We start from the raw sequence: 26,690 nt of genomic DNA on the forward strand, positions 1-26,690 counted from the left end.
GGGTCTGGAATGCACTGCCTGGGAATGTGGTGGAGGCAGTTTCAGTGGAGGCATTCAAGAGGGCAACAGATGATTATTTGAATAGAAGCAATGTGCAGAGGTTTGGGGAAAGGGCAGGGGAATGGGAGTAAGTCATGATGTCATAATGTTCGTTTGGAAAGCCGGTGCAGACATGACGGGCCAAATGGCCTTTTTGTGCACAGTAACAATTCTGTGATTCTATGATACTGTTATAGATTAGACAATTCGCATTCTAAAACATTTCTGCGGTCTTGGCTATTCAGGACGAGTACTTGGTAGAGTAAGTGTCAAGATTCATAGCCATCATGGGATGACAGTCCATGCCACCAAACTGCATAGATGGAAACTATAGATGGTGCTGGAGTGAGGTGACTTCTTGCAACTTGTGCCCAGCATACCTTCTAATTTATCTTTCACTCTCTTTTTATGCTTCTAAAAATTAAGTTGACCTTTGTCTCACCCTAGCTATGACTGTAACACTAGATTCTGTGCTCTCTCCTTTCATTCTCTATACTTGTGTGCTTTGTTCTGCACGCAAGAAAAAATACTTTTTACTGTATACTAATACATATGACAATAATAAATCAAATCAAAATAGGAGCGGGAGGCAGCTTGGATCACCCCTTCCTTTGTAGCTGGCATTGAAGAACTCATGCAAGAGTAATACCAGTATTGGAATTCCAATTCCCCATTCACAAACTGTCCCACACATCCTATCATTTGCTATTAACCATCTCCGTATCCACTGGGTCACAAATAAAAAATAAAATAAACATTCCAGATATAAAACCGAATGAATGATCCTTGTGGCATTCCCATAGTGCCTATCTAGAGTGTATGGTTGGCTGTCCCAGTGTTGCAGAATGGCTGGTGGCCAGCTGCTGAATTTCACTGGGGAAACTGCAAGATGATCTAGTACAACTCTGGACTTAGACCCGACTGCAGCAACATGACAGCAATGTGGGCTGGAGGGGAGAGGAGGAAGAACGATATCTTCCTGAGAGAGGTCAGCCGATCTGTGCTGTATGACAACACTTCCACTTCCCTGGGGTAGCGCTTCAATAATACAAGCAATACGGTGTTGGAGGATTGTGACACCCTGCCAGCCTGCTTGCTAACTGCAATCCACAGCTAAGACTACAGCAGCCTGACAATGCATGATTCCAGTCCAAGTGGCACTGTGGCTAGCACTGCTGTCTCACAGCGCCAGGGACTCGGGTACGATTCCCGACTTGGGTCACTCTTTGTGTAGAAATTGCTCATGTCCCCTGTGTTTGTGTGGGTTTCCTTCAGGTGTTCCATTTCCTCCCACACTCCAAAAATGTGCAGGCTAGGTGGATTGGCCATGCTAAATTGCCCCTGAATGTCCCAAGACATGTAGATTAAGGGGAGTAGCAGGTTAAATACAGGAGGTTACAGGAACAAAGCCTGGGTAAGATGCTCTGTTGGAGAGTCGGTGCAGGCTCGATGGGCTGAAAGACCTCCTTTTGCACTGTAGGGATTCCATACCTACTCAAGGGACATTGGTCCCTTGCTTAGGTGTCTGACCAATAAACAACAGAGCTTGCTGCTGCTTGGGCGCCAGGATGTAATTGACCTTTTTTTAAAGTTTATTTATTAGTCACAAGCTAGGCTTACATTACACTGCAATGAAGTTACTTTGAAATTTCCCCTAGTCGCCACACTCTGGCACCTGTTTGGATATCTAGCCGAGTTATTTGAATCATTGATAGTCACGGGTTAGTGTTAGGGTTAGGGTTAGGTGCCTGAAGATTGGATAGTGGCAAATGTTGTGCCTTTGTTTAAAAAGGGCTGCAGGGAAAAGCCTGGGAACTACATGCCATTGAGCCTCACATCAGTGGTGGGTAAGTTGTTGGAAGGTATTTTGAGAGACAGGATCTACAGGCATTTAGAGATGCAAGGACTGATTATGGACAGTCAGCATGGCTTTGTGAGTGGAAAATCATCTCTCAGAAATTTAATTGAGTTTTTTGAAGGGATAACCAAGAAGGTAGATGAGGGCAGTGCAGTTGATGTTGTCTACATGGACTTTAGCAAGGCCTTTGAAAGGTACCACATGGTAGGTTGTTGCACAAAGTTAAATCACACGGGATCCAGGGTGAGGTATCTAAATGGATACAAAATTGGCTTTTTGACAGAAGCCAGAGGATGGTTGTAGAGAATTGTTTTTCAAACTGGAGGCCTGTGACCAGTGGTGTGCCTCAGGGATCGGTGCTGGGCCAACTGTTAGTTGTCATTTATATTAATGATTTGGTTGAGAATCTAGGAGGCATGGTCAGTAAGCTTGCAGATGACACCAAGTTTGGTGGCATAGTGGACAGTGAAGAAAGTTATCTCCAATTGCAATGGGATCCTAATCAATTGAGCCAGTGGGCTGATGAATGGAAGATGGAGTTTAACTTAGACAAATGCGAGGTGATGCATTTTGTAGACTGAACCAGGGCAGGACTTCCTCAGTTAATGCTAGGACATTGGGGAGAATTACAGAACAAAGAGATCTACGGGTACATGTTCGTAGCTCCTTGAAAGTGGAGTCACAGGCGGACAGAGTGGTGAAGAAGGCATTCGGCATGTTTGGTTTCATCGGCCAGAACATTGAATACAGGAGTTGGGACATCTTATTGAAGTTGTACAAGACATTGGTAAGGCCACACTTGGAATACTGCGTGCAATTCTGGTCACCCTATTATAGAAAGGATATTATTAAACTAGAAAGAGTGCAGAAAAGATTTACTAGGATGCTACTGGGACTTGATGGATTGAGTTATAAGGAGAGGCTGAATAGACTGGGACTTTTTTCTCTGGAGTGTAGGAGGTTGAGGGGTGACCTTGTAGAGGTCTGTAAAATAATGAGGGGCATAGACAAGGTAGATAGTCAATATTTTTTCCCAAAGATAGGGGAGTCTAAAACTAGAGGGCAGAGGTTTAAGGTGAGAGGGGAGAGATACAAAAGTGTCCTGAGGGGCAATTTTTTCTCACTGGTGAGTATCGGGAACAAGCTGCCAAAGGTAGTAGTAGAGATGTGTACAATTTTATCTGTTATAAAGAATTTAGATAGTTACAAGGGTACAATGGGTATATAGAGATATGGGCCAAATGCGGGCAATTGGGATTAGCTGAGGGGTTTTAAAAAAAAGGGCAGCGTGGACAAGTCAGGCTGAAGGGCCTGTTTCCATGCTGTAAACCTCTGTGACTCTATAAATGCACCAAATCAGTACGTCTTTCTGACTGGGAGTAAACTGGAGCACCCAGAGGAAACCCACACAGACATGGGGAGAACATGCAAACTCCACTCAGACCCAAGCTGGGAATTGAACTCAGGTCCCTGGCACTGTGAGGCAGCAGTGCTAACCACTGTACCACCATACCAACCTGCTGCTTGCTTCGTAGTCATTAAGAGCAGCTTAATCACACATCGTAATCTCCTCAGCTGTTTTCAGAGTGCTATTGCATTTAAACTCTCTGATGTCCCAGAATTTCAAATGACTCTTTAAAAAATAATTGCTGCTAATACAATTTGTTGTGTTTTTTTTAGAATAAAAGAATTTCAAAAGAAGGTGGTAGCGTATGGCAAGGAAGTAGACAGCTTCAAGAAGAAAGAAATTATGACTATTGACGAAATGAGGAACAATGTGGAAAAGCTCAGTGAATTAACTAAAAACCTGGATGCAGCCATGGACGAGGCAGATGTGGGTAACCTTTTAGTGCAGCTAATTACATATTATTCTGCCCATCATGTTTATTCAGAAGCACATTTTGCAACTTGTTCTGGTGTGGAGAGGCTTTTGGAACGAGCCGAAACCACAGTAACCCATTCTTGTGTCTTCTGTCATTTGTGCGCACTGAGCCAATTTATTTACAAGACCTACCCAGCTCTGTCCAGCATTGCCAACCACGCACAGACATTTAGTTTGCTGTTGCAGAATGTCCATGGCAGAATATTAATCATGTCCTTTTTGAACCATAAAATCCCTACAGTGCAGAAAGAGGAAATCCAACCCATCGAGTCTGCACTGACTCTCCGAAAGAGCATCCCATCCAAGCCCTCCACTCCGCTCTATCCATGCAACCTTGCACATTTGCCCTGGCTAATCCACCTAATCTGCACATCTTTGGACACTAAGGGGCAATTTAGCATGGCCAATCCACCTAACCTACACATCTTGGGACACGATGTAGAGATGTTGGACTGGGGTAAACACAGTAAGAAGTCACACAACACCAGGTTAAAGTCCAATAGGTTTATTTGTAGCAAAAGCCACTAGCTTTCGGAGTGCTGGCTGCACCTTCATCAGGCGAGTGGGAGTTCTAATCACAAACAGGGCACATAAAGACACAAACTCAATTTATAGAATAATGATTGGAATGCAATTACATCTAATCAAGTCTTAAAGGTACAGATAATGTGAGTGGAGAGAGGATTAAGCACAGGTTAAAGAGATGTGTACTGTCTCCAGACAGGACAGTTAGTGAGATTTTGCAAGTCCAGGCAAGTTGTGGGGGTTACAGTTAGTGTGACATGAACCCAAGATCCCAGCTGAGGCCGTCCTCATGTGTGTGGAACTTGCCTATCAGTCTCTGCTCAGCGACTCTCCGCTGTCGTGCGTCATGAAGACTGCCTTGGAGAACACTTACCCAAACATCAGAGGTTGAATGCCCATGACCACTGAAGTGTTCCCCAACAGGAAGAGGACAATCTTGCCTGGTGATTGTCAAGAGTGTTCATTCATCTGTTGTCATAGTATCTGCATGGTCTCCCCAGTGCATCATGCTTTGGGACATCCTTTCCTGCAGCGTATCAGGTAGACAACATTGGCCGAATTGCAAGAATATGTACCGTGTACTTGGTGGATGGTGTTCTCATGTGAGATGATGGTGTCTGTGTTGATGATCCGGCATGTCTTGCAAAGGTTACTGTGCCAGGGTTGTGTGGTGTTGTGGTTACTGTTCTCCTGAAGGCTGGGTAGTTTGCTGCGGACAGTGGTCTGTTTGAGGTTGTGTGCAGTTGTTTGAAGACAAGAAGTTTGGGTGTGGGGATGGCCTTGGCGAGATGTTCATCTTCATCAATGGTGTGTTGAAGGCTCCAAGAAGATGTCATAGCTTCACTGCGCTGGGAAGTTCTGGACGACAAAGGGTACTCTGTCCACCGTGCCCCGCGTTTGTCTTCTGAGGAGGTTGGTGCAGTTTTTCGCTGTGGCGATTCAGAACTGTCGATGAGTTGAGCGCCATATCCTGTTCTTATGAGGGCATCTTTCAGCGTCTGGAGGTGTCTGTTGTGATCCTCCTCATCTGAGCAGATCCTGTGAATGGAGGGCTTGTCTGTAGGGGATGGTTTCTTTAATGTGTTTTGGGTGGAAGTTGGAGAAGTAGAGCATCATGAGATTATCTGTGGGCTTGCAGTACAGTCACCATCCTTGATGGAGGTGTGTGTGTCCAAGAGTGGAACCGATTCCAGAAAATAGTCCATGGTGAGTCTGATGTGGGATGGAACTTGTTGATGTCATCATATAGTTGTTTCAGTGATTGTTCACTTGAGATCAAAGGAAAAAAATGCCATCGAAGTGTCTAGTGTATAGCATAGGTTGAAGGTCCTGTGCAGTGAAGAAGTCTTGTTCGAACCTGTGCATGAAGATGTTGGCATATTGAGTTGCGAACTTGGTCCCCATGGCTGTTCTGTGGGTCTGTATGAAGAACTGGTTGTTGAAGGTGAAGACATTGTGGTTCAGAATGAAGCAGTGAATTGTAAAATTGCATCTGGAAACTGGCAGTTGTCGGCGTTGAGTACTGAGGCAGTTGCAGCAATGCCATCGTCACGGGGGATGCTGGTGTAGAGTGCCGAGACATCCATTGTGATGAGGAGTGCTCCTGGTTCAACTGCCCCATCTGTAGGAAGTCCGTAGTGTCGCAACAAAAGCTGGGGGTTCTTTGTACAATAGGTTTCAGGATGCCCTTGATGTAGCCGGAGAGGTTCTCACACAGGGTCCCATTGCCTGATACGATGGGATGGCCGGGTGTGTTTGTCTTGTGTATCTTTCGGGAGACAGTAGAGATCTCCAATGTGGGGAGTACGTGGGATGAGAGCGTAGAGAGCGCTCCAAAGGTCCAGATCAAAGGTCTTGATCAGACTGTTGAGTTGACAGGTGTGTTCTTTGGTCAGATCTGCAAGTAACTGTCTGTAGTGTTCCCCGTTGTTCAGTTGTTGGTACACTTCTTTGCAATAACCTGTTCATTATGACGATGGGCCCTCCTTTGCTGGTTTGATGATAAGGTTGCGGTTGGTCTTGAGAGCGTGGATGGCGATGCATTGTGCTTGGGTGATGTTTGGGACTGTCTTGTGAGTGCAGCTGATGAATTTGGTGCTGATGCATCTCCTGATGGCTTGGGTATACATGTCAAGTTGAGGGCAGCGGCCTCCCAGAGAAGTCCAATTCAACTCTTTCCTCTTCGGACACTACAGGGCAAATTAGCATGGCCAATCCATCTAACCTGCAACGTCTTGGAACACTATAGGGTAATTTAGCATGGCCAATCCACCTAACCTGCACATCATGGAACACTATGGAGCAATTTAGCATGACCGATCCACTTAACCTGCATATCTTGGAACAATAAGAGGCAATTTAGCATGGCCAATCCACCTAACCTACACATTTTTGGACTGTGGGAAGAAACCAGAGGACCCGGAGGAAATCTATGCAGACGTGGGGAGAATATGCAAACTCTGCACAGACAGTGACCCAAGGCTGGAATCGAATCTGGGTGCCTGGAGCTGTGAGGCAGCAGTGTTATCCACTGTGCCACCATTCTGCCCATCTCTTTGGAACAAATATTACTGAGTTCAATTTAGTGGCTTGATCTATTTCTTTTTCCCTTTTTTTCCTCCCTCAGGGACCAGTTAGCTCTGTTGGCGGATAGTGTGGTGCAGATTGTCTATCCACAATTGCCCCTTGAGAAGGTGGCGGTGAGCTGCCTTCTTGAACTGCTGCAGTCTCTGAGGTGTAGGTACACCCGTAGTGATGTTATGGAGGGAATTAGAATATTTTGATCTAGCGACAATGAAGGAAGGGCGATTGATTTCCATGTCAGGGTGAGAATTGCTTGGAGGGAACTCCCAGGTGGTGGACTGGCTGAGGTTGTTCTCGAGACCTGCCTCCTCATCTCGCCCTCTCATAATATCGTGGTATAAGCCATGATTGGGAATCCTGAGTTGACTGCAGCAGAGGGCGAAAATAGAAGAAACACCCTGTGCTGTGCACCCATACAACTTGGGTCCTCAGAGAGTGAGGGCCGATAGCATGCACTCTCGCCCCCGACAATCAAACTCTTAATGCAGTTTCAGTGTAAAAAGTGTCACCTTCAAAGTCATTTACAATTTGGACAAACTTAAACAATGCAAAGAATACTGCTGCTACTAACTACACTATGCCCGACTGGTATGGTGAAAAGTAAGTGCCCACATTGCAACCTGTTCAGCCACTACATAATATGTGATGGCGCCTTGGAATTCCCATTCTTTCCCTATCTGAATTTTTCAAGTACTGGAGAGATCAGGAACTTAACCTGTAGAATCATAGAATCTCTACTGTGCAGAAGGAGGTCAATCAGCCCATTGAACCTTCATCAATTCTCTGACAGAGCATCTTACCCAGGATCACCCATCCATTACCCCACGTATTTAGCCCATAAATCCCCTTAAAATACGCATTTCTTTGAGACAATAGGGGAAATTTAGAATGGCCAGTTCCCCTAACCTGCATATCATTGGACTGTGGGCGGAAACCGGAGCACCTGGAGGAAACCCACACAGACACAATGAGAATGTGCAAACTCTACACAGACACCTAAGACTAGAATTGAACCTGGGTCCCTGGCGCAGCAGTGCTAATTACCGTGCCAAACTGTAGATGATCACAAGCATAGCTCAGTGTCTCAGAATTTAACAACATCACACATCCCAGCACCATGTGTTCTCTTTCATTGGAAAAAAATATTTAATGCTATTTGTGTGCTCTGCAATCAGCTGGTAGTGTCCTACGTGCTTGGACAAGAAGGTCTATTCATGGCTGCTTTCCTTTGAAGAGAATTTTCCTAAACTGGGTTTCCTTATCCTGTCTATAAAAGATTGCTGATTTCAATGCAAGCTCCGCGAATGAGTTCACAGTCAAATGTTTTTCGTGGGAACTATTCAATTAACCATTCTAGATAGTGCACAATATGAGACCATTTATACAGAACTTTCCCCTCCGAGGTTTAATCAGATATTTGGATTCCACAAAATGGTGTGTTGCTTCTCTACATTCTTAATATTTTTATTATTGGATTTACACTGCTTAATCTCACTTCATCTGGCAGCCTCTAGTCAGCAGAAAAGGATGCTCCATCTTACCAATTGTTCGATTTCAGCTACAGGGAAATCAAATCCGAGCTCTCATTTTGGATATTTTTGTGGGTATAGAGTTTTAGCAGCAGTGTAAGGACACCAATTCTCTCAGTAAAAGCACAGAGAGCAGATACACACATGTTGCTCCTAAACGATTCAAACTAACATGGTAACATAAAGGCACCTCATGTGAAATCAGGTTGAAACTCTGATGGCCAAGATGAATGTGTATCTTGTCTTATTGAAACCTATAAGATCCCGAGGGGACTCAGTAGCCTGGATTTTCATCCTTGAGGTGAATAAGGGGAGCTGGGAAAATTCCTGGCAGGGCCTACCTTGAGAGAAATTGCCCAAGGCTTGGCTGAGACACCGAGCAGCTATTAAAAAATGAGAACATCTGCTCCCCCATATTGTTTGATTTACAGCTACTCTCTGATCTCTGTGGTAATTTTCACAATGTTTGTTTATACATGTTAAGTAGTTTCAAGGATTTGTGGTTTTGTAAACTTTAAAGGACCTGGGTGATTGACGCTTTTATTAAATTGTACTTAAGACTTTGTTTCAAGAGGCGAAGCGCCTCAATTAATTTTTTCTTAGGGTTTTTGTTTACACATCCCACTTTACACTATAGGGTTCACTGGTTCTCCAAAGTGTACAATGGGTCAATGAGGATGGCGTTGCCATAAATTGGAATGGGGGCATGTAGCATCATGGGGTGAGTGGATAGACAGAACTTGGAACGGGGGCATGAAGGGCCATTAGGAGTAAGTGGAAGGGCAAAACTTGGCATGAGAGGATATAGGAATGGATAAAACAACAGAGTTTTCATTGGGGCTGTGAGGTGCCCATGGGGGTGTGTGGAAGGACAGAACCTGGCATAGGGACTATGAGGAATGACATAAGATGTGTATGGTTGCATCATGTGGTGTAGCATGAGGGGAGTGTTGAAGGGCAAAGTTTGTTGGAGCTGGCATGAGGGGGTCCTTTTGAACTTATCTTTTAAAAGGCCTCCTTGTGCAGATTAGGTTTCATTACTCCACTAAAACTAGGGAATGTGGTTTAAGAATAAGAGGCCTCGCCTTTAAGATGAAGATGGGAAGAAATCTTTTCTCTCGGGGTTGTCGTTAACCTACAGAATTCTCTTCCCTGGGAAGCAGTGGAGGCTGGATCATTGAAATTATTCAAGGCAGAGTTTGGCAGATTTTTGATGAATAGGGAAGTCAAGCGTTATAGGGGACAGTCAGCAAGGTGGAGTTGCAACCATAACCAGACGAGCCTTAATCTTATAGAGTGTCGTGGCAGACTCGAAGGGTCGAATGGTTCCTGCTTTTAAGTCCTATATTCATTATTCCAAGCTGCCGTGTGACCCAGATCCATTTCAATCTTTTCTTGCCTTCTATGCAGCGTTTCCCATTGCATCTTCTGGATGCTGACCATCTCCTATCTAACTCCATTATTCTGTGAATAACTTAAAGATCAAAGCCTAATCAATGAAGATTTGGTGTCAGCCATGTCAACCATGAACCCTCTCTCTCTCTCTCTTGGAAGGCTATAAACAAAGACGAGGAATTGTTGGAGCACAAGATGACCCAGTTCCCTCAGTTACTGATCACGGTCGGACAGAAGCAACCTTATGAACAGCTGTGGACCACAGCATATAACTTCTACACAAAGTCAGACATGTGGCTAAACGGTGAGTTTTGACAGATAAAATGGATGACTAACAAAAGGAACACTTCAGTGAAATCTGGTTAAAACATAGGTCGAAAAGTCTCCCTTTCCCAGGACAGTACAAAGGAAAAGGTAAACCATCATCATTTTAAAGCTGCCATGAAAACACTGGCTTGATTTGCTTTATTATTGTCACATGTATTAGCATATAGTGAAAAGTATTGTTTCTTGCGTGCTATACAGACAAAGCATACCATTCATAGAGAATGATGTGGCGATGGTGGCGTTGGACTAAGGTGGGCACAGTAAATCACTGATTTCCTGGCCACTCACCTGATGAAGAGGCAGTGCTCCAAGAGCTCGTGATACCAAATAAACCTTTTGGACTTTAAGCTGGTGTTGTGAGACTTCTTACTGTGCTCACCGAAAAGGAAAGGAGAGAGTGCAGAACATAGTGTTACAATCATAGCTAGGGTGTAGAGAAAGATCAACTTAGTGCAAGGTAGATCCATTTAAAAGTCTGACAGCAGCAGGGAAGAAGCTGTTCTTGAGTTGGTTGGTATATGACCTCAGACTTTTGTATCTTTTTCCCGATGGAAGAAGGTGGAAGAGAGAATGTCCAGGGTGTGTGGAGTCCTTAATTATGGTGGCTGCTTTCCTGAGGCAGAGGTAAGTATAGACAGAGTCAATGGATGGGAGGCTGATTTGTGTGATGGATTGGGCCACCTTCACACCCTTTGTAGTCTCTTATGGTTGTGGGCAGACAGGAGCCGTACCAAGTTGTGATAATTCCAGAAAGGATGCTTTCTATGCTGCATCTATAGAAGTTAGTGAGAGTCTTGGCTGACATGCCAAATTTCCTTAGTCTTCTGAGAAAGTAGAGACATTGGTGGTCTTTTTTAACTATAGTGTCAGCATGGAGGGACCAGGATAAGTTGTTAGTGACCGGGATATCTAAAATCTTGAAGCCCTTGACCATTTCTACTTTGTCCCCATTGATGTAGATATCTTCTCTTATTCAGACATTTTCCTATTAAAAGAAAATCCCATTTATTGAACCCTGCAAAATTTTAAAACAACATGAAATGGGTAATAATGTAGGCAAATGTCAAACTGTCCATTTTGGCAGGAAGAATAGAAGAATGCTTATTATCTAAATGGTGAGAGCTTGCAGAGGGATCTGGGTGTGCATGAATCACAAAAAGCTCGTATACAGGTGCAACAAGTAATTAGGAAAATCAATAGAATGTTATTGTTTATTGTGAAGGGAATAAAATACAAAGGGTAAGGAGGTTACAGTTGTACAGAGCATGGGTGAGTGAATATTGGTCTTCTTATTTAAGGAAAGATGTAAGTGCATTAGTAGTATGTGAGGGATGGTTGACTATATGAAATGCATGTTAGGTTTACATCTACTAGAGTAAAGGAGGAAATTGTGAGGCATCTTGAAGGGAATTGCTTGATAGGGCGGACGCAACACGGTTTCATTAAAGGGAAGTCGTGTCTGACAAATTTACTGGAGTTCTATGAGGATGTGTCTAGGGCAGTGGATAGAGGAGAGCCGGTGGATGTGGTCTTCCTGGATTTTCAGAAGGCGTTTGACAAGGTACCTCACAAGAGGTTATTGCAGAAGGTCAGGGGACATGGAGTTGGGGGTAGGGTGTTAGCGTGGATAGAGGATTGGTTGTCAAATAGGAGGCAGAGAGTGGGGGTCAATGGGTGCTATTCGGATTGGCGGTTGGTGACTAGTGGGGTGCCCCAGGGGTCGGTGCTGGGGCCTCAGCTATTTACCATTTATATAGATGATCTGGAGGAGGGAACCGAGTGCAGGGTGTCGAAATTTGCTGATGACACCAAGATTGGGGGAAAGGCAAATTGTGCGGAGGGTGTGGAGAGTCTGCAGAAGGATCTAGATAGGCTGGGCGAATGGGCCAGGAAATGGCAAATGGAATTTAATGTTGGCAAGTGTGAGGTGGTCCACTTTGGTAGGAAGAATGGTAGGAAGGACTATTACTTACGTGGCGAAAAACTGCAGCAGGCGACGGTGCAGAGGGACCTCGGGGTCCTTGTGCATGAGTCGCAAAAACCCAGCTTGCAGGTGCAGCAGGTGGTCAGGAAGGCGAATGGGATGCTGGCCTTCATAGCGAGGGGGATTGAATATAAAAGTAGGGAGGTCTTGCTGCAGCTGTATAGGGCATTGGTGAGGCCGCAGCTGGAGTACTGTGTGCAGTTTTGGGCGCCGCACCTGCGCAAGGATATTTTGGCCCTGGAGGGAGTGCAGAGGAGGTTTACTAGGCTGATACCGGAGTTGAGGGGGTTGAGCTATGAGGAGAGGCTGAATAAACTAGGCTTGTACTCGTTAGAGTTTAGAAGAATGAGGGGAGATCTCATTGAGACGTATAAGATGATGAATGGGATGGATAGGATAGAGGTGGAGAGACTCTTCCCGCTCAAAAAAGACAGTAGGACTAGGGGGCACAGCCTCAAGATAAAGGGGAGGCGGTTTAGAACGGAGTTGAGGAGGAACTTCTTCACTCAAAGGGTGGTGAATCTCTGGAATTCTCTGCCCGTTGAAGTGGTGGAGGCTGCCTCGCTAAATATTTTTAAGAAGCGGGTTGATGGGTTTTTGATAAGAGAGGGGATTAAGGGTTATGGGGAGAGGGCGGGAAAGTGGAACTGAGCCACAACAGATCAGCCATGATCTTATTGAATGGCGGGGCAGGCTCGAAGGGCTAGATGGCCTACTCCTGCTCCTATTTCTTATGTTCTTATGTTCTTATGTTAAGAGGCAACTTTATTGAGAGCTATAAGAGCTGAGGGGCAGTGACAGGGTGGATGTGGAGACAATGTTTCCTCTTGTTGGATAATTTAGAACTGGGGTCACTGTTTAAAATAAAGGGGTCACTCATTTAAAATAGGTATGAGGAGATTTTTTTCTCTGAGGGTCATGAATCTCAGGAATGCTCTTGCTCAAAGGCAGTGGAAGCAGAATTTTTAAACATTTTGAAGGCAGAGCAAGGTAGATTCTTGATAAACAAGGGAGTGATAGTTATCGGGGTAGGCAGGAATGTGAGGTTGAGGTTACAAACAGATTAGCCTCAATCTTATTGAATGGCAGAGCGTCTTGAGGGCCTACTCCTGCTCCTACTGCTTATGTTAGTTGAAATCAAATGTACAAAATTCTACTTACATTTGAGCAAAGAGGCTTTAAAAATTCCCAGGGCCAGATTTTCTTGGTCCTGATGAGATGGGAAGGCAGGCTGGACAGTGAAATCAGTGGTAGCTAAGGTGTGGCCAGCACTTCCATCCATGGAAATGCCCTTTGCCATTTTTCTTAGGGTGGGGATGGAGTGGGATTTGGAATAGACCCGCTGTTATTAACAAAGTACCTAATATTATTTTGGGCTCATTAGGAGCCTGTCCCCAGTATGATTTATAATATTTAGCGAGATTAGCAAGCTGCCAAGAATCAGAGCTGCTCAATGGAAGTGAGAATGGGGTCAACTGTAAGATGCAGTTCAAAGGAGCACTGAGAGGCTGAGTCTGGTAAAGGGGTCCAAGACTTCCCAATGCCTTCCAGAATTTGGGAAATTTTAAACAAGAAGATGCTGGAAAAACTCAGCTGGTCTGCCAGTATCTATCAGGAGGGAAACAGAGTTATTGGGTGGAATTTTACAGACTTGCTTGGGTGAGATTGGAAATTCCTGCCTAAGATCAACGGAGATTTCTGTTGTTGGACCCTCGCCCGCTCCAATTCTTTTGCGAGGCGGGAGAGTTCTGGCCAACATTTCGAATCCACAGACTCTTTGTAAGAACCGTCTATGAACAATGAATGTTCTATGACTCGAAACATTAATGCTGTTTCTCTCCTGATAATGCTGGAACACCAGTCGAGTCATTCCAGCATCCTCTTTTCTTGTTTCAGACTCAAGCATCCACAGTATTTTGCTTATTATGGTGGGAAATTTTAACTTTGCCTTTAGTCTGTAGTGTAGCGAGGTAAGATTCAAATTCAGGTCAGTGAACTAACAAAGGTTAATTAACAATAACTACGCACCTTCCAGAGAAAGGGAAAAGGTCCTAAACTCCATTATGTCCAAACTCCGATTGCTGGAACAAGCCCAGGCAAGTCTGAGTCCCCAGCTCAGTTCCTGATCGCACCTGCGTTTGCTGCACCTCCAGGAATTTTTCTTCCAAGTGCTGGATAGTATGGCAAAGTGGATTGGCCATGCTAAATTGCCCCTCAGTATTCAAAGATGTGCAGGTTAGGTGGATTAGCCCTGGTAAATTGCCTCTGAGTGTGGAATTTTCTGACTGTTCACTCGGAGGGGGGGGGATTTTCTGGTCCCGCTGCCGTGAACAGAGATTTGGCTGAACACCAAATTCTCCATCCTTGCTGCAGTGGCAGTGCGGCATGAACAGCTGGTAAGATCATGCCCTTAGTGTCCAAAGATGTGTGGGTTAGGTGGACCAGACATGGTAAATGCACAGGGTTTAAGGGGTAAGTCAGAGTAGGGCCTACTTGGGATGCTCTTTCAGATAGTTGCCGCAGACTTGATGGGCTGAATGGCTTCTTCTGAACTGTAGGGACTCTATGGTTTAAAAATTTACTGTGAATCTGGTGAGTTGTACACCACTTTTCCCTCCTGCTCCAGCACCTGGAAGTAAAAATGGAAAATTGCATCCTATTTGGGGAATAGCAAGGCTTCTGATCTTCTGATCCTTCCCTATAATCAGGATTTCCCGTTCTATGCATCTCCCCCTCAACAGCTGGGAAACCTGCAGCAAAGGTTCGCTGTTGGCGGGAATGGAGAATTCTGGCCAATGTATTGGTAAGATCTGAGTTTTGAGATGGACTGGAATGCTTGTTCTTTGCTTGTGGCCTAGCTTTGGATTATGACCGGAATAGTTCTGATCATTCCAATAATTCTTCTGCTGGGATTTCTATCCCCATCATTTTATAGGACCCTTTCAAGGCCTGGACGCTGAAGAGATCACTAATGACGTTTCAGTTATGTGGAGGACAATGTACAAACTGACCAAGACCTTTGTAGACGTCTCAGGACCTAAGCGTGTGGCAGAAAATGCAAAACTTAAGATTGAGAAATTTAAACCTCATTTACCTATCATCGCAATCATTTGTAATCCTGGCATCAAGGACAGGCACTGGAATGAGGTAATACTTTTGCAGTTGGGAAACCATGGATATACAAAACCATGATGAATGCATGGATCTGTTATCTGACTAAGAATACATAACCATTTTAATCATATACACAGTCAGAATCTCAGCTTCTATCAGTCATGTAAAATGAAATGATTTAGATATAGCTCTTGGGCTAAAGGGATTGAGGAGAAGGGAGAATTTGAATATTGATTTTGATCAGCCATGATAATGGATGGCAGAGCAGGTTTGAAGGAGTGAATAGCCTACTGCTGCTTCTAGTTTCTTTGTAAGCAATTGAAAGCAAAATTCAAGCCTGATCTTATGCTTTGATGGGGTGTGAGTGTAGCTGGCAAAGCCAGCATTTCTCGTCTATTCCTGATTACCCTTGAACTGAACAGCTCACAAGGCCACTTCTGAGGGCATTTAAGAGTCAACTACATTGTTGTAGGTCTGAAGTCGCACGTAGGTCAGACTGGGTAAGGATGGAAGATTTCCTTCCCTAAAAGGAACAACAATGAACCAGCTGCATTTTTACAACAATTGAGATTAGCTTTTCAGTTTCAGATTTTTATTAATTGAATCTAAATTCCACCAGCTGCCATAATGGGATTTGAACCCATGCCTCCAGAGCATTAGCCTGGATTACTAGTCCAGTGATATTTGTACTGTGCCACCATCACCCCTAAATGAACCAATAATTCAAGTTGTTGCTGAAAATTAAAATGTCCATATCTGTGTCCCGGTGAATCGTGGTTAGACTATCAAATCAGAATTGTGAATCTGTGGAATTCGCTACCCCATAATGCAGTGGTGCTGGGACAGGGAGTAAATTTAAGGAGGAGTTAGATTTTTTAATTGGTAATGGGTTGAAGGTTATGGGGAGAAGGCAGGAAAATGAGAATGAGGAGCATATCAGGTATGATTGAATGGCGGAGCAGACTTGATGAGTTGAATGGCAGAGTAGACTTGATGGACTGAATGGCCTAATTCTGCTCCTCTATCTTAGGAACTTATGAACTAATGCAAACTCCACCTCTGTGGGAAGTATAAGTAGTTGCAGTTATCTTTAAGAGCGCTGTGGGCAAAAGTTTAATGAAGAACAAAATCCAGTATCTAAAGCAATCTATAAGCAACACGTTGGTTATAATAATATAAAACACATATCCCAAAGGAGCAAATCTCCCCAGGTCAATCCCCTCAGCAGGATAGAGGGGCCCAATTGAAGGATAAATGAAAACATCTACAAAATTGGCAGATTTTTCTCACTTAACAAAAAACACAATTTGTATTTGGGCTTACAATATGTGCTGACTGATGGTTTATTTTCAGATCAGTGAAATTGTTGGATTTGAGGTGAAACCAGATAAAGACACCACCTTGCAACAAATGTTAGACTTTGGACTTGCAAATTTCAGCGAGAGGTGAGCAAATATGTTTCCCCCACCACTCCCAGGATTAAATTCCTCTGCTATGTTCTCAACACCTACACAGCACACCAAAAGAATTTGGATTGTCATCCTCCTCCCACATCCCACTGTGTGGATCAGAAAATAGCCCCAGGATTATTCAAGAGTGACCCTCACTCTCCCTATGATGTGGAGTGGATAACTGTTTACCTTATTATGGTGCTGCTGATATGAGGAGCTCCCCACTGTGAACAGAGAGCTTACGCCTTACCGGGCATCGACTCACAGAATTGTTACGGTTCACAAGGAAGCCATTAGGTCCACCGTGTTTGCCCCAGCTCTCCGAAAGAGCAATTCAATTACCATCATTCCCCTGCCTTCTCCCACTAACCCTGCACAATCTTCTTTTTCAAATAACAGTCTAATTCCATTCTGAATCCTCAATTAATCTGCCTCCACCACACTTTCAGACAGTGCATTCCAGACCCTAACCACTCGCTGTGTGAATCTGTCTCCACCGCACTCTCAGACAGTGCATTCCAGATTCTAAGAGTCATAGAGTTTACATAGATGTTTACAGCATGGAAACAGCCCCTTTGGCCTAACCTGTCCATGCTGCCCTTTTTTTTAAAACTCCTAAGCTAATCCTAATTGCCCGCATTTGGCCCATGTCCCTATATATTCATTGTACCCATGTAACTATCTAAATGCTTTTTAAAAGACACAATTGTACCCGCCTCTTCTACTACCTCTAGCAGCTTGTTCCAGACACTCACCACTCTGTGTGAAAAAATTGCCCCTCTGGACACTTGTATCTTTCCCCTCTCATCTTAAACCTATGTCCTCTAGTTTTAGACTCCCCTATCTTGGGAAAAAAATATTGACTATCTAGCTGATCTGTGCCCCACATTATTTTATAGACATTTATAAGATCACCCCTCAGCCTCCTACGCTCCAGAAAAAAAAGTCCCAGTCTATCCAGCCTCTCCTTGTAACTCAATCCATTAAGTCCCGGTGGCATCCTAGTAAATCTTTTCTGCACTCTTTCTAGTTTAATAATATCCTTTCTATAATAGGGTGACCAGAATTGCACACAGTATTCCAAGTGTGGCCTTACCAAAGTCTTGTACAACTTCAACAAGACATTCCAACTCCTGTATTCAATGTTCTGACCGGTGAAACCAAACATGCTGAATGCCTTCTTCAACACTCTGTCCACCTGTGACTCCACTTTCAAGAAGCTATGAACATGTACCCTTAGATGTCTTTGTTCTGTAACTCTGCCCAACACCTACCATTAACTGAATAAGTCCTGCCCTGGTTCAATCTACCAAAATGCATCACCTTGCATTTGTCTAAATTAAACTCCATCTACCATTCGTCAACCCACTGGCCCAATTGATCAAGATCCCGTTGCAATTGAAGATAACTTTCTTCACTATCCACTATGCCATCTATCTTAGTGTCATCTGCAAACTTACTAACCATGCCTCCTATGTTCTCATTCAAATCATTAATATAAATGACAAATAACAGTGGACCCAGCACAATCCCTGAGGCACACCGCTGGTCACAGGCCTCCAGTTTGAAAAGCAATTCTCTACAACCACCCTCTGGCTTCTTTCAAGAAGCTAATTTTGTATCCATTTAGAGACCTCATCCTGGATCCCGTGAGATTTAACTTTATGCAACAACCTACCATGTGGTACCTTTTCAAAGACCTTGATAAAGTCCATGTAGACAACACAACTGCACTGCCCTCATCTCCCTTCTTGGTTACCCCTTCAAAAGACTCAGTCAAATTTGTGAGACATGATTTTCCACTCACAAAGCCATGCTGACTGTCCCTAATCAGTCCTTGCATCTCTAAAAGTCTGTAGATCTTGTGTGAATCTGCCTCCACCAAACTCTCAGACAGTGCATTCCAGATCCTAACCACTCACTGTTTGAAAATGTTTCCCTCTATATCACATTTGCTTCTTTCACATATTACTTTAACTCTGTGCCCTCTCATTCTTGATCCTTCCACCAATGGGAACAGTTACTCCCTATCTACTCTGTCTAGACCCCTCATGATTTTGGACACCTCTACCAAATCTCTCAACATTCTCTCTATGGAAAACAGATCTGACTTCTTCAATCTACCTTCATAACTGAAATCCCTCTTTCCTGGAACTATTCACAACATTTATTGCCCACCCCTAACTACCCTTAGAGAAGGCAGTGAATGGCTTGTTTAACCATTCCAGAGTCAACCATATTGGTGTTTAGTGTCACATATTGATCAGACTGGATAAAGATAGCAGATTTCTTTCACTATACATCAGACAGGACAAAAGGAACAGATTTCCTTCCCGATATTCACCTTGTCCAGTGTTTTCACCGGGGGTTGGAGGGTGGGGGGCATTTCCAGTTGTTGTCTCACTCAAGGGGCCAATGTGCAAATTTCAGAAAGGTGAGGTTTGGCACAACATTAAACTTGAATTCTTTTTAAAATGAGATATGAACAAAAGGAACAGAGTAAAGCAATGTCAAAGTAATAAATTGATAATTAAGGAAGAGTAATTCCTTCGGACGGCATGCTGGCACAGTGGTTAGCATTGCTGCCTCACAGCGCCAGGGACCTGGGTTTGATTCCAGGCTTGGGTCACTGTCTGTGTAGAGTTTGCACGTTCTCCCCATGTCTGCGTGGGTTTCCTCTGGGTGCTCCGGTTTCCTCCCACATTCTGAAAGATGCGCTGGGTCGGTGAATTGACCCAAACAGGTGCCAGACTATGGCACTTAGGGGAATTTCACAGTAACTTAATTGTGATGTTAATGTAAGCCTTACTTGTGAATAATAAATAAACTTTATTTTTAATTAATAAAGGTGAGTGTGAGAAGGCAATAGTGGGTATGTCTGGTTCACTTCCAGGCTTGGGTGCTCACCCACTCATCCCCACCCACTGTGAATATGGGTGAGAGTAAGTGTCAGCATGTGGGTGTGACGGTAAGTGTGAATTCTGAGACTGGGAGTGAGACAGACTCTCTTTCTTTCTCTCTGACACGCTTAGACATACTCTTTCCCTTCCTCTCCCACACATACATGCTCTTTTTCTTTTCCTCTCCCACACATATACACACACCCATCTGAACCTCACGACCAGTCACTTCCCCCTGACACCCCCTCACAGCCTCTCTTTACCCCCTCCCATGGACCTCCACAGACTCTCTCCCCCCGCAAACTCGCAGTTTCCTTGGCCCTGCAAACTCCTTGATCCTCACACACCTCAGCAGCTTCTCTCTCCCCCACACACCCCTCAGTCTCTCTATCTCTCCCCCTCCTCAAAGCCTCTCCCATTCCCTCCCCATTGCTGCTGACAGGCTCATTAGAGAGCCTATCAGCAGCAAGTATGAGAGAGGAAGAGACTGTGATTGGAGGAGCTGTCCCTTGCAGAATCTTCAGTTACTCTTCCCTGTCTTGCCAACATTTTGAACAGTGAATTTGAGGCCACAGTCCGACCCTGCTATAGGATGTAAGGGAAACAGATGGGAGTGTTAATGACAATCTAGTAGATACACAGAAACCATTAGTAAAATTAGGTTTTGTTCCACATTCATTTATTTAATGTGGCACAGTGGAGGGCAGCACGGAGGCACAGTGGTTAGCACTACTGCCTCACAGATCCAGGGACCTGGATTTGATTCATAGCTTGGGTCACTGTCTGTGTGGGGTCTGCGTATTCTCCCTGTGTCTGCGTGAGTTTCCTCCCACATTCCAAAGATGTGCAGGTTGAGGTTGATTGGTTATGCTAATTTACCCCTTAGTGTCAGGGGGATTTGTTAGGTAAATATGAGGGGTTACGGGGATAGGGTGGGATTGTTGTCAGGACAGAATCGATGGGCTGAATGACCTCCTTCTGCTCTGTAAGATTTCTATGGTTTCTATGAATTGAACTGAAATTACATGAATTTGTCTGTGTTGTGTAATTCCTTGTTGGATGGGCATACTTAGGGCAACAAACCCCCTTTGAAAAAGAAGCAAAATGCTATATATCCTGGAAATTGGAAACAACAATGTGCAATGTAAAATGATGCAAATATTCAGCAGGTCAGGCAGATTTAATGGCTGGACCTTTGAAAATGGCACACAGGACCAGATTCCGGGATTTTCAGCCTCATTCCCGGCATCCTGCCACTGGGAATACATAATGAGGCTTGCCTGAGAGCGCAGACATGCATTAATTTATTGAATCAGCTGCACCCAAGGGAAACTGTTGCTTGTGAACAGTTATCTCTTTTAGAAATACTTTCTCAATTGCTCAACCCTTATTTATACAAAATAAAGAGGTGTTAAGTGCTTACAGTATCTGCTATTGATACTTTAAAGGTTAGCTGATTGACACTTTATAGAGCTGGAGTAAAATTGATTTTAAATGAAGTTTTAAACAAATTACTTTTTAAAACTTTTCCATGTGTCCTTGGTTCATTGGTTCTGTACAGAGTGTTTGGGCATGAAAGTGCCATGGTTGGCATGAAGGGCATGAGCTTTATTGGAACACTGTAGCAGGCTGAGGACAGAAAAGTCAGAATGGGAGCAAAGTGGAGAATTGAAAGGACAAGCAAATGGAACACCTGAGTGGGATTGTTGTTGGTGCAGGCTTGATGGGCTGAATGGCCTCCTTCTGAACTGTAGGGATTCTGTGAATCTGTGACTAATAGAGCTGTCATCAACTTCAAATGGTGAAAGCAAAAGAAGCATTAACCTTTGATTGGATGCAGAGAGAGCTTATGGTTCTCATGGTTGTGAGCAATTGCTATGCACCTCACCTCACATGTCCTTGCTTTACGTGCATTTTACTTCATACTGGTAGGAAACTACACGGATGGAAACCAGCAGAATGTGGCAACCCTGTGCATGGGCAATGGTCAACATAATGTCTCATGGGCCACATGCAGAACCCTGATGGGCTGCAGGTGGCTCCCGGGTGGCAGAATGCCCACTAGTGCACTAAACTGACCCCTGAATTCGTGCTCTCAGGTGAATCAGGTACTCCTTTCTATTAGCCGATTCCCAGGCCCATTAGAGGTCAGACTGGCACCCTTTTAAAGTGTTACAGAGACATTTGTATTGTGATAGAGTGACATATGATGGACATTTAAAAATAATTATGGAGATAAAGGAGATTTAAAGGCATCATTAATGTACTAAACGGAATTCACTGGCCTGGGAAGAAAAGGGTTGGAGGTATGAGTGTGTGTTTCTCTGTTTCTTTTACCTTTGTATGCATTGAAACAATAGTGCAAAGTCAAAAAATAACCAAAAAGCAATGAGTTCTACCAGCTATAAAAAATAAAATGAACTGTAAACAACTTCTGTTTAGATTGGAAGAGGTTGGTGCAGCAGCCAGCAAGGAGTATTCACTGGAGAAAGCACTTGCCAAGATGAAAACAGAGTGGGTTGAGTTGGTCTTCAACTTTACCAAGTACAGGGACACAGTAAGTACTTTTTAAAGTAAGAGAATTCAGGATATTATCCACTTCACTTTGTATCAGGGCAGCCATTTAAGTTTTGGTTGTTAATCCTGCACAATTTTCCCAAATACCGAATTATATTGGCAATTGTATTGGCTGAAATACCCCCGTCTCGCCTGCCGCGGGAATTGTAGCGGACAAGACTAAAAGTTCAGTGGACTATGTAAAGGTTCATTGAGCTCAGTTGGGAATTTCCGGTCTTGGGGTACATGCAGCTGGAAACTCCTGCCCATTGAGTCTAGTTGAAAAGTGTTGGAAGTGTGACTGGGCGTGTTTCTCTGTCTCTTTTATCTTTGTTGATTGTATGCATTAAAATAATAGTGCAATGTCAAGAAATAATCAAAAAGTAATGAGTTCCACCAGCTATAAATAATAAAATGAACAACAAACAACTTCTTTTTAGGTTAGAAGAGTTTTAGTTGCCCAGTAAGTGCTCCTTTTGGTGAGGCCTAGATTTTGCTCAGCTCAGTCACAATTGGATTTCTTGGTTGAAATCTTCAGGTCTTTCCTACCCGTGGGATCTTCTTGTTATTCTGCTGGCAAACCCCTGTTGCAGGTTCCCCAGCAGAGGGCGCAAACAATAGTAAAAGCCTTTGACAATGGCGGGATCTTCTGGTCAATGGCAGGCCACCTCTGCCTGCCAAAGACAGGGTGGAGGTTGGATGGAAAGTCCCACCTGAGGTCAATGGACCTTTCAATCGTCTGTCAAATTGTCCACCCTGCCCGTGATAGTTGCCCGGCCAGCCAGGACCAGAACATTTACCCCTCAAGAACTCTATCATCTTCAGCAATGATCCTGGGCTGGAGTAGTGAAAACAATGAATCAAGATTCACACTCTGCATTGCTACCCAGTAACGCAAGGGCTTAAAAATAGCCATTCACTCTGACAGTCCCACTCTAACTTTCACAGAGGTTTGCCACTAGACGGTTGAATCACCTGTTTGAAACAAGTTCTCAGCAACTTTTACTGTGTAAACCTACACAGTTAGGACCTCAATTGCAATCTTTAGGAATAAAAGGGCAGAGTTTGTGATATGCGTACTCTGACCACCTGTACTGATTTTCACCTGCAAATGGTCAGGAAAGCTTAAAATTGCTTGACTGTGTTTTTTTTTTGTGTATATGGGTGGAGTTAGAAAGGTCAGAAAAACTCCCTCCTAGGTCCACAAAGAAAATAAAACCCCTATGTCTGACATGGTACTCGGGAGCAATGTTTGGTGTTCACAGCTTGTGTGCAAAATTCAACTGAGACCAGGGTCTCAAAGTTACAGCGGTCCCTTTACCCTCTCAAAAGTTGAAGTAGACCTTATATGTTTGGAGGTTAGGTGAGAACAGAATTAGTACATATATAGGCTGCCAAAGCTCAGTGTGAAATTTTCCAGTGCCATCAGTGCAATGGGCTTCTCAGCATAAGATGATAAAAGAGATGATCATAAAAAAAAAATTTCTAAGTGCCAAACAAGCGTGAAAACAGGAGACTTTTTTTGGATGTGCTGAAAATCAAATCTTACTTCACTTTGAAGAAAAAGTGAAGCACGATCTGTTTCTGCCACCAGGGAGGGCCAGCAGAAAGCAGCAGAGGGTGCAATTGTGCATGTGCAAATCTCTGTTCTGTGCAGGAACAGAGAAATCTGTCAGTTACCTTCTCCCAGCTACCGCTGGTCTGCCAATCATTTCCCTCCTCACCCACTATTAGTACTGCCCTCTGCATGGGCCGACCAGCTCTGAACCACCACCACACCCCACCATCCGCCTCCTGCTAGCCCTGCAGGGACCAACCGATCGCCTGTTGCAAACTTTGCAGCATTCCCCCACACCCCCCCCCCCCCGCCAGATGCCAATTGCAGATCACTTTAGGTCCTACCCCTTCTTTTTTCCCTTTTCATTCACAGGTTTTAAGTTGGTCCGCCTTGTGTCCAACGGGGGCATACACACGATGGGTCGTACTGGGGCTGCTCTTGGTTGTTCGAGATTGGCCTACTGCTTCATGTCATTAGTGTGTGCCTAAACTGGACCAGATACTGGGCAAGACGACAGCTCAGTGACTATCACTGATTGCTGTGCAGACACATGGATTTGGGCCGGTGTCTGTGGGAGTTTGCACATTCTCCCCGTGCTTGCGTGGGTTTTCTCTGGGTGCTCCGGTTTTCTCCCACACCCCAGAGATGTGCTGTTAGGCTGATTGGCAGTAATAAATTGTCCCTAAATCAGTTTCCCTCAATCTGGATGGCCATAAAACATTAGACAAGGGTCGTGGGTGGAGAGGGGGACTGGTGGTGTTGAGATGGCGGCGCAGGCTTGTTGGGCTGAAGGGCCTGTTTCCCAGGCTGTTTTTGTTCTTTGTTCTTTGTTTGTTCTTTTTTCAGGCCCCTCCCTTCCTTGTACACTCTGCCCTTTCAGGCCACACTCATTTGGCACTGCCTGGTGCCTGGGCAGTGCCAGGGGGTCTGGTGGGCAGTGGCAGGGTGCCAGACTGGCACAGCCAGAGTACCAGACTGAGGAGTATCCCCTGTCCCCAGCTTCCTGGATGGGCCATGATGACCTCCAGTCCTACTGATTAGCCCATCGTAACAGATCCCTGTTGATGTGGACTACACATAATCCTCACTGGTGAAAACCTTCACAAAAACAAGTGAGCCTGGACAATTGCACCCATGGCTTACTTGTAGATTTAAGTTCTATTCTCAGGCGCGAGACTGACCTCGCCGATACCCAGTGCCAGTAAGATTGCGAAAGCTGAAAAATCATTTCTCACTTCTCTCACAATCTTACCGTCTCACCCAGTCCATTGACTGCGGGGCGGGGGGGAGAACGAGATGGTAAGATTGCCCCCATGGTCTGTGAATCCCCTTCTTGAGGGAGGACCTCGAATGGCGAACTTACTGTATATTTTAAAACTCAAACTTACTTTCTTTTAAAACAAAGGAGTTTTGATGACATTGCCGTAGATTTAGATTATCAGCTTAACTGTGATTTGAGCTCATGCCTTCAGCTTATGAGCTATTTATCACCTTCAAGTGAATGTAATGTTGGTATAACTGCATTGAATCTATCACTTACTGAGAAGATGTTGTAATGTAATCTCTCGATGTTTCCAGAATATCAGCATCCTGTCCGCAGTGGACGATATTCAGGTCCTGTTGGATGATCATGTCATTAAAACCCAGACTATGCGTGGATCCCCATTTATCAAACCTATTGAAGAAGAGTGCACGGTAAGAGCAGAGAGATAGGGAGGAACACACAAATGCTAAATATGAGAACCCAACATGCGCTATGAATGTTTATCTAACTCTACATGAAGATCTCTGAAATAATGCATGTCCTTTTGCTAAAAATAAATCCATATCTGCTGATTAGCTTAATTTCAGATTTGGATTCACAGCATGATTGGAATTGAGTTAGGAACTTTTAAAATACATAAAGCTATTAAAAAGGTAATTTCAGAAACACATTTTGTTTTTTCTTTTACTTTTGTAACAAACTACTGATTAAAGTTATTTTTTAATAATTTGCCTGGACAGCAGCAATCACTTACAAATTTCATTTTGTTGACAAATGCATTCTGTGAAGAATTGGGATTCCTCCGAGCCCTCTGGTTCCCTCCAACAGTGCAAAGATGTGCAGGTTAGATGGATTGGCCAAGGTGTGTTGATTAGATGGATTAGAGTTACAGGGATTGGGTGGGGAAAAGAGCCTGCGTAAGATGCTCTGTCAGAGAGTCGGTGCAGATGCGATGGGCTGAATAATCTCTTCTGTGTCATAGACTCCTCACAGTGCAGAAGGAGGCCATTCAACTCATCAAGCCTACACCAACAACAATCCCATCGAGCCCTATTTCCGGAACCCCACGCACTTTCCCTGCTAGTCCCCGAGGCACTAAGGGACAATTTAGCCAATCCACCTAACCCACACATCTTTGGAGTGTGGGAGGAAACCAGACCACCCGGTGGAAACCCACACAGACACTGGGAGAACACGCAAACTCCACACAGACAGTGACCCAATGCCAGAATTGAATTTGGGTCCCGGGTGCTGTGAGGCAGCAGTGCTGAGCACTATGCCAGCATGCCACCCTGTTGGGATTCTATGATTCTTCAAAATCCTAATTCCTACAAGTAGTCCTGTTCATTATTTAACCATTCCATTAACTATTCCTAATGATATTTTTATGTTGTGTCTCATTTTCCAGATATGGGAGGAGAAGTTGGTCCTGATGCAGAATATTCTAGATGCCTGGTTAAAATGCCAGGCCACCTGGTTGTACCTAGAGCCTATCTTTAGCTCAGAGGATATCATTGCACAGATGCCAGAGGAGGGTCGGAAATTTGGTATCGTCGATGGCTACTGGAAAGACATTATGTTGGAAGCAGTAAGTAAATCACTCAGTTAATTTAGAAACTTCAGTTTGGACACAAGAAAATTAATGCTGAATTAGGAATTAGGCCAGTGACTGGATCTCCAGGTTCTTCTGCATCATAATACAAACTAACAATGGATGCATCTTTT

The 26,690-nt window shown here is 44.2% G+C and overlaps 1 protein-coding gene across 1 annotated transcript in view; it reads left to right on the forward strand.

Annotated features, from left to right (window-relative positions):
- dnah3 (dynein axonemal heavy chain 3) overlaps positions 1 to 26,690 on the forward strand; it is a 147,174-nt gene that overhangs the window by 17,299 nt on the left and 103,185 nt on the right. The window contains exons 5-11 of the mRNA XM_080206991.1: positions 3,578 to 3,731; positions 9,971 to 10,115; positions 15,058 to 15,269; positions 16,590 to 16,681; positions 22,030 to 22,144; positions 25,280 to 25,396; positions 26,374 to 26,553. Coding sequence (XP_080063117.1) covers positions 3,578 to 3,731; positions 9,971 to 10,115; positions 15,058 to 15,269; positions 16,590 to 16,681; positions 22,030 to 22,144; positions 25,280 to 25,396; positions 26,374 to 26,553 — 1,015 coding nt within the window. The remainder of the gene's footprint in view (positions 1 to 3,577; positions 3,732 to 9,970; positions 10,116 to 15,057; positions 15,270 to 16,589; positions 16,682 to 22,029; positions 22,145 to 25,279; positions 25,397 to 26,373; positions 26,554 to 26,690) is intronic.

This window comes from Carcharhinus amblyrhynchos, chromosome 18 (assembly GCF_965287045.1).
Source record: "Carcharhinus amblyrhynchos chromosome 18, sCarAmb.v2.hapA, whole genome shotgun sequence".
Taxonomy (NCBI): domain Eukaryota; kingdom Metazoa; phylum Chordata; class Chondrichthyes; order Carcharhiniformes; family Carcharhinidae; genus Carcharhinus; species Carcharhinus amblyrhynchos.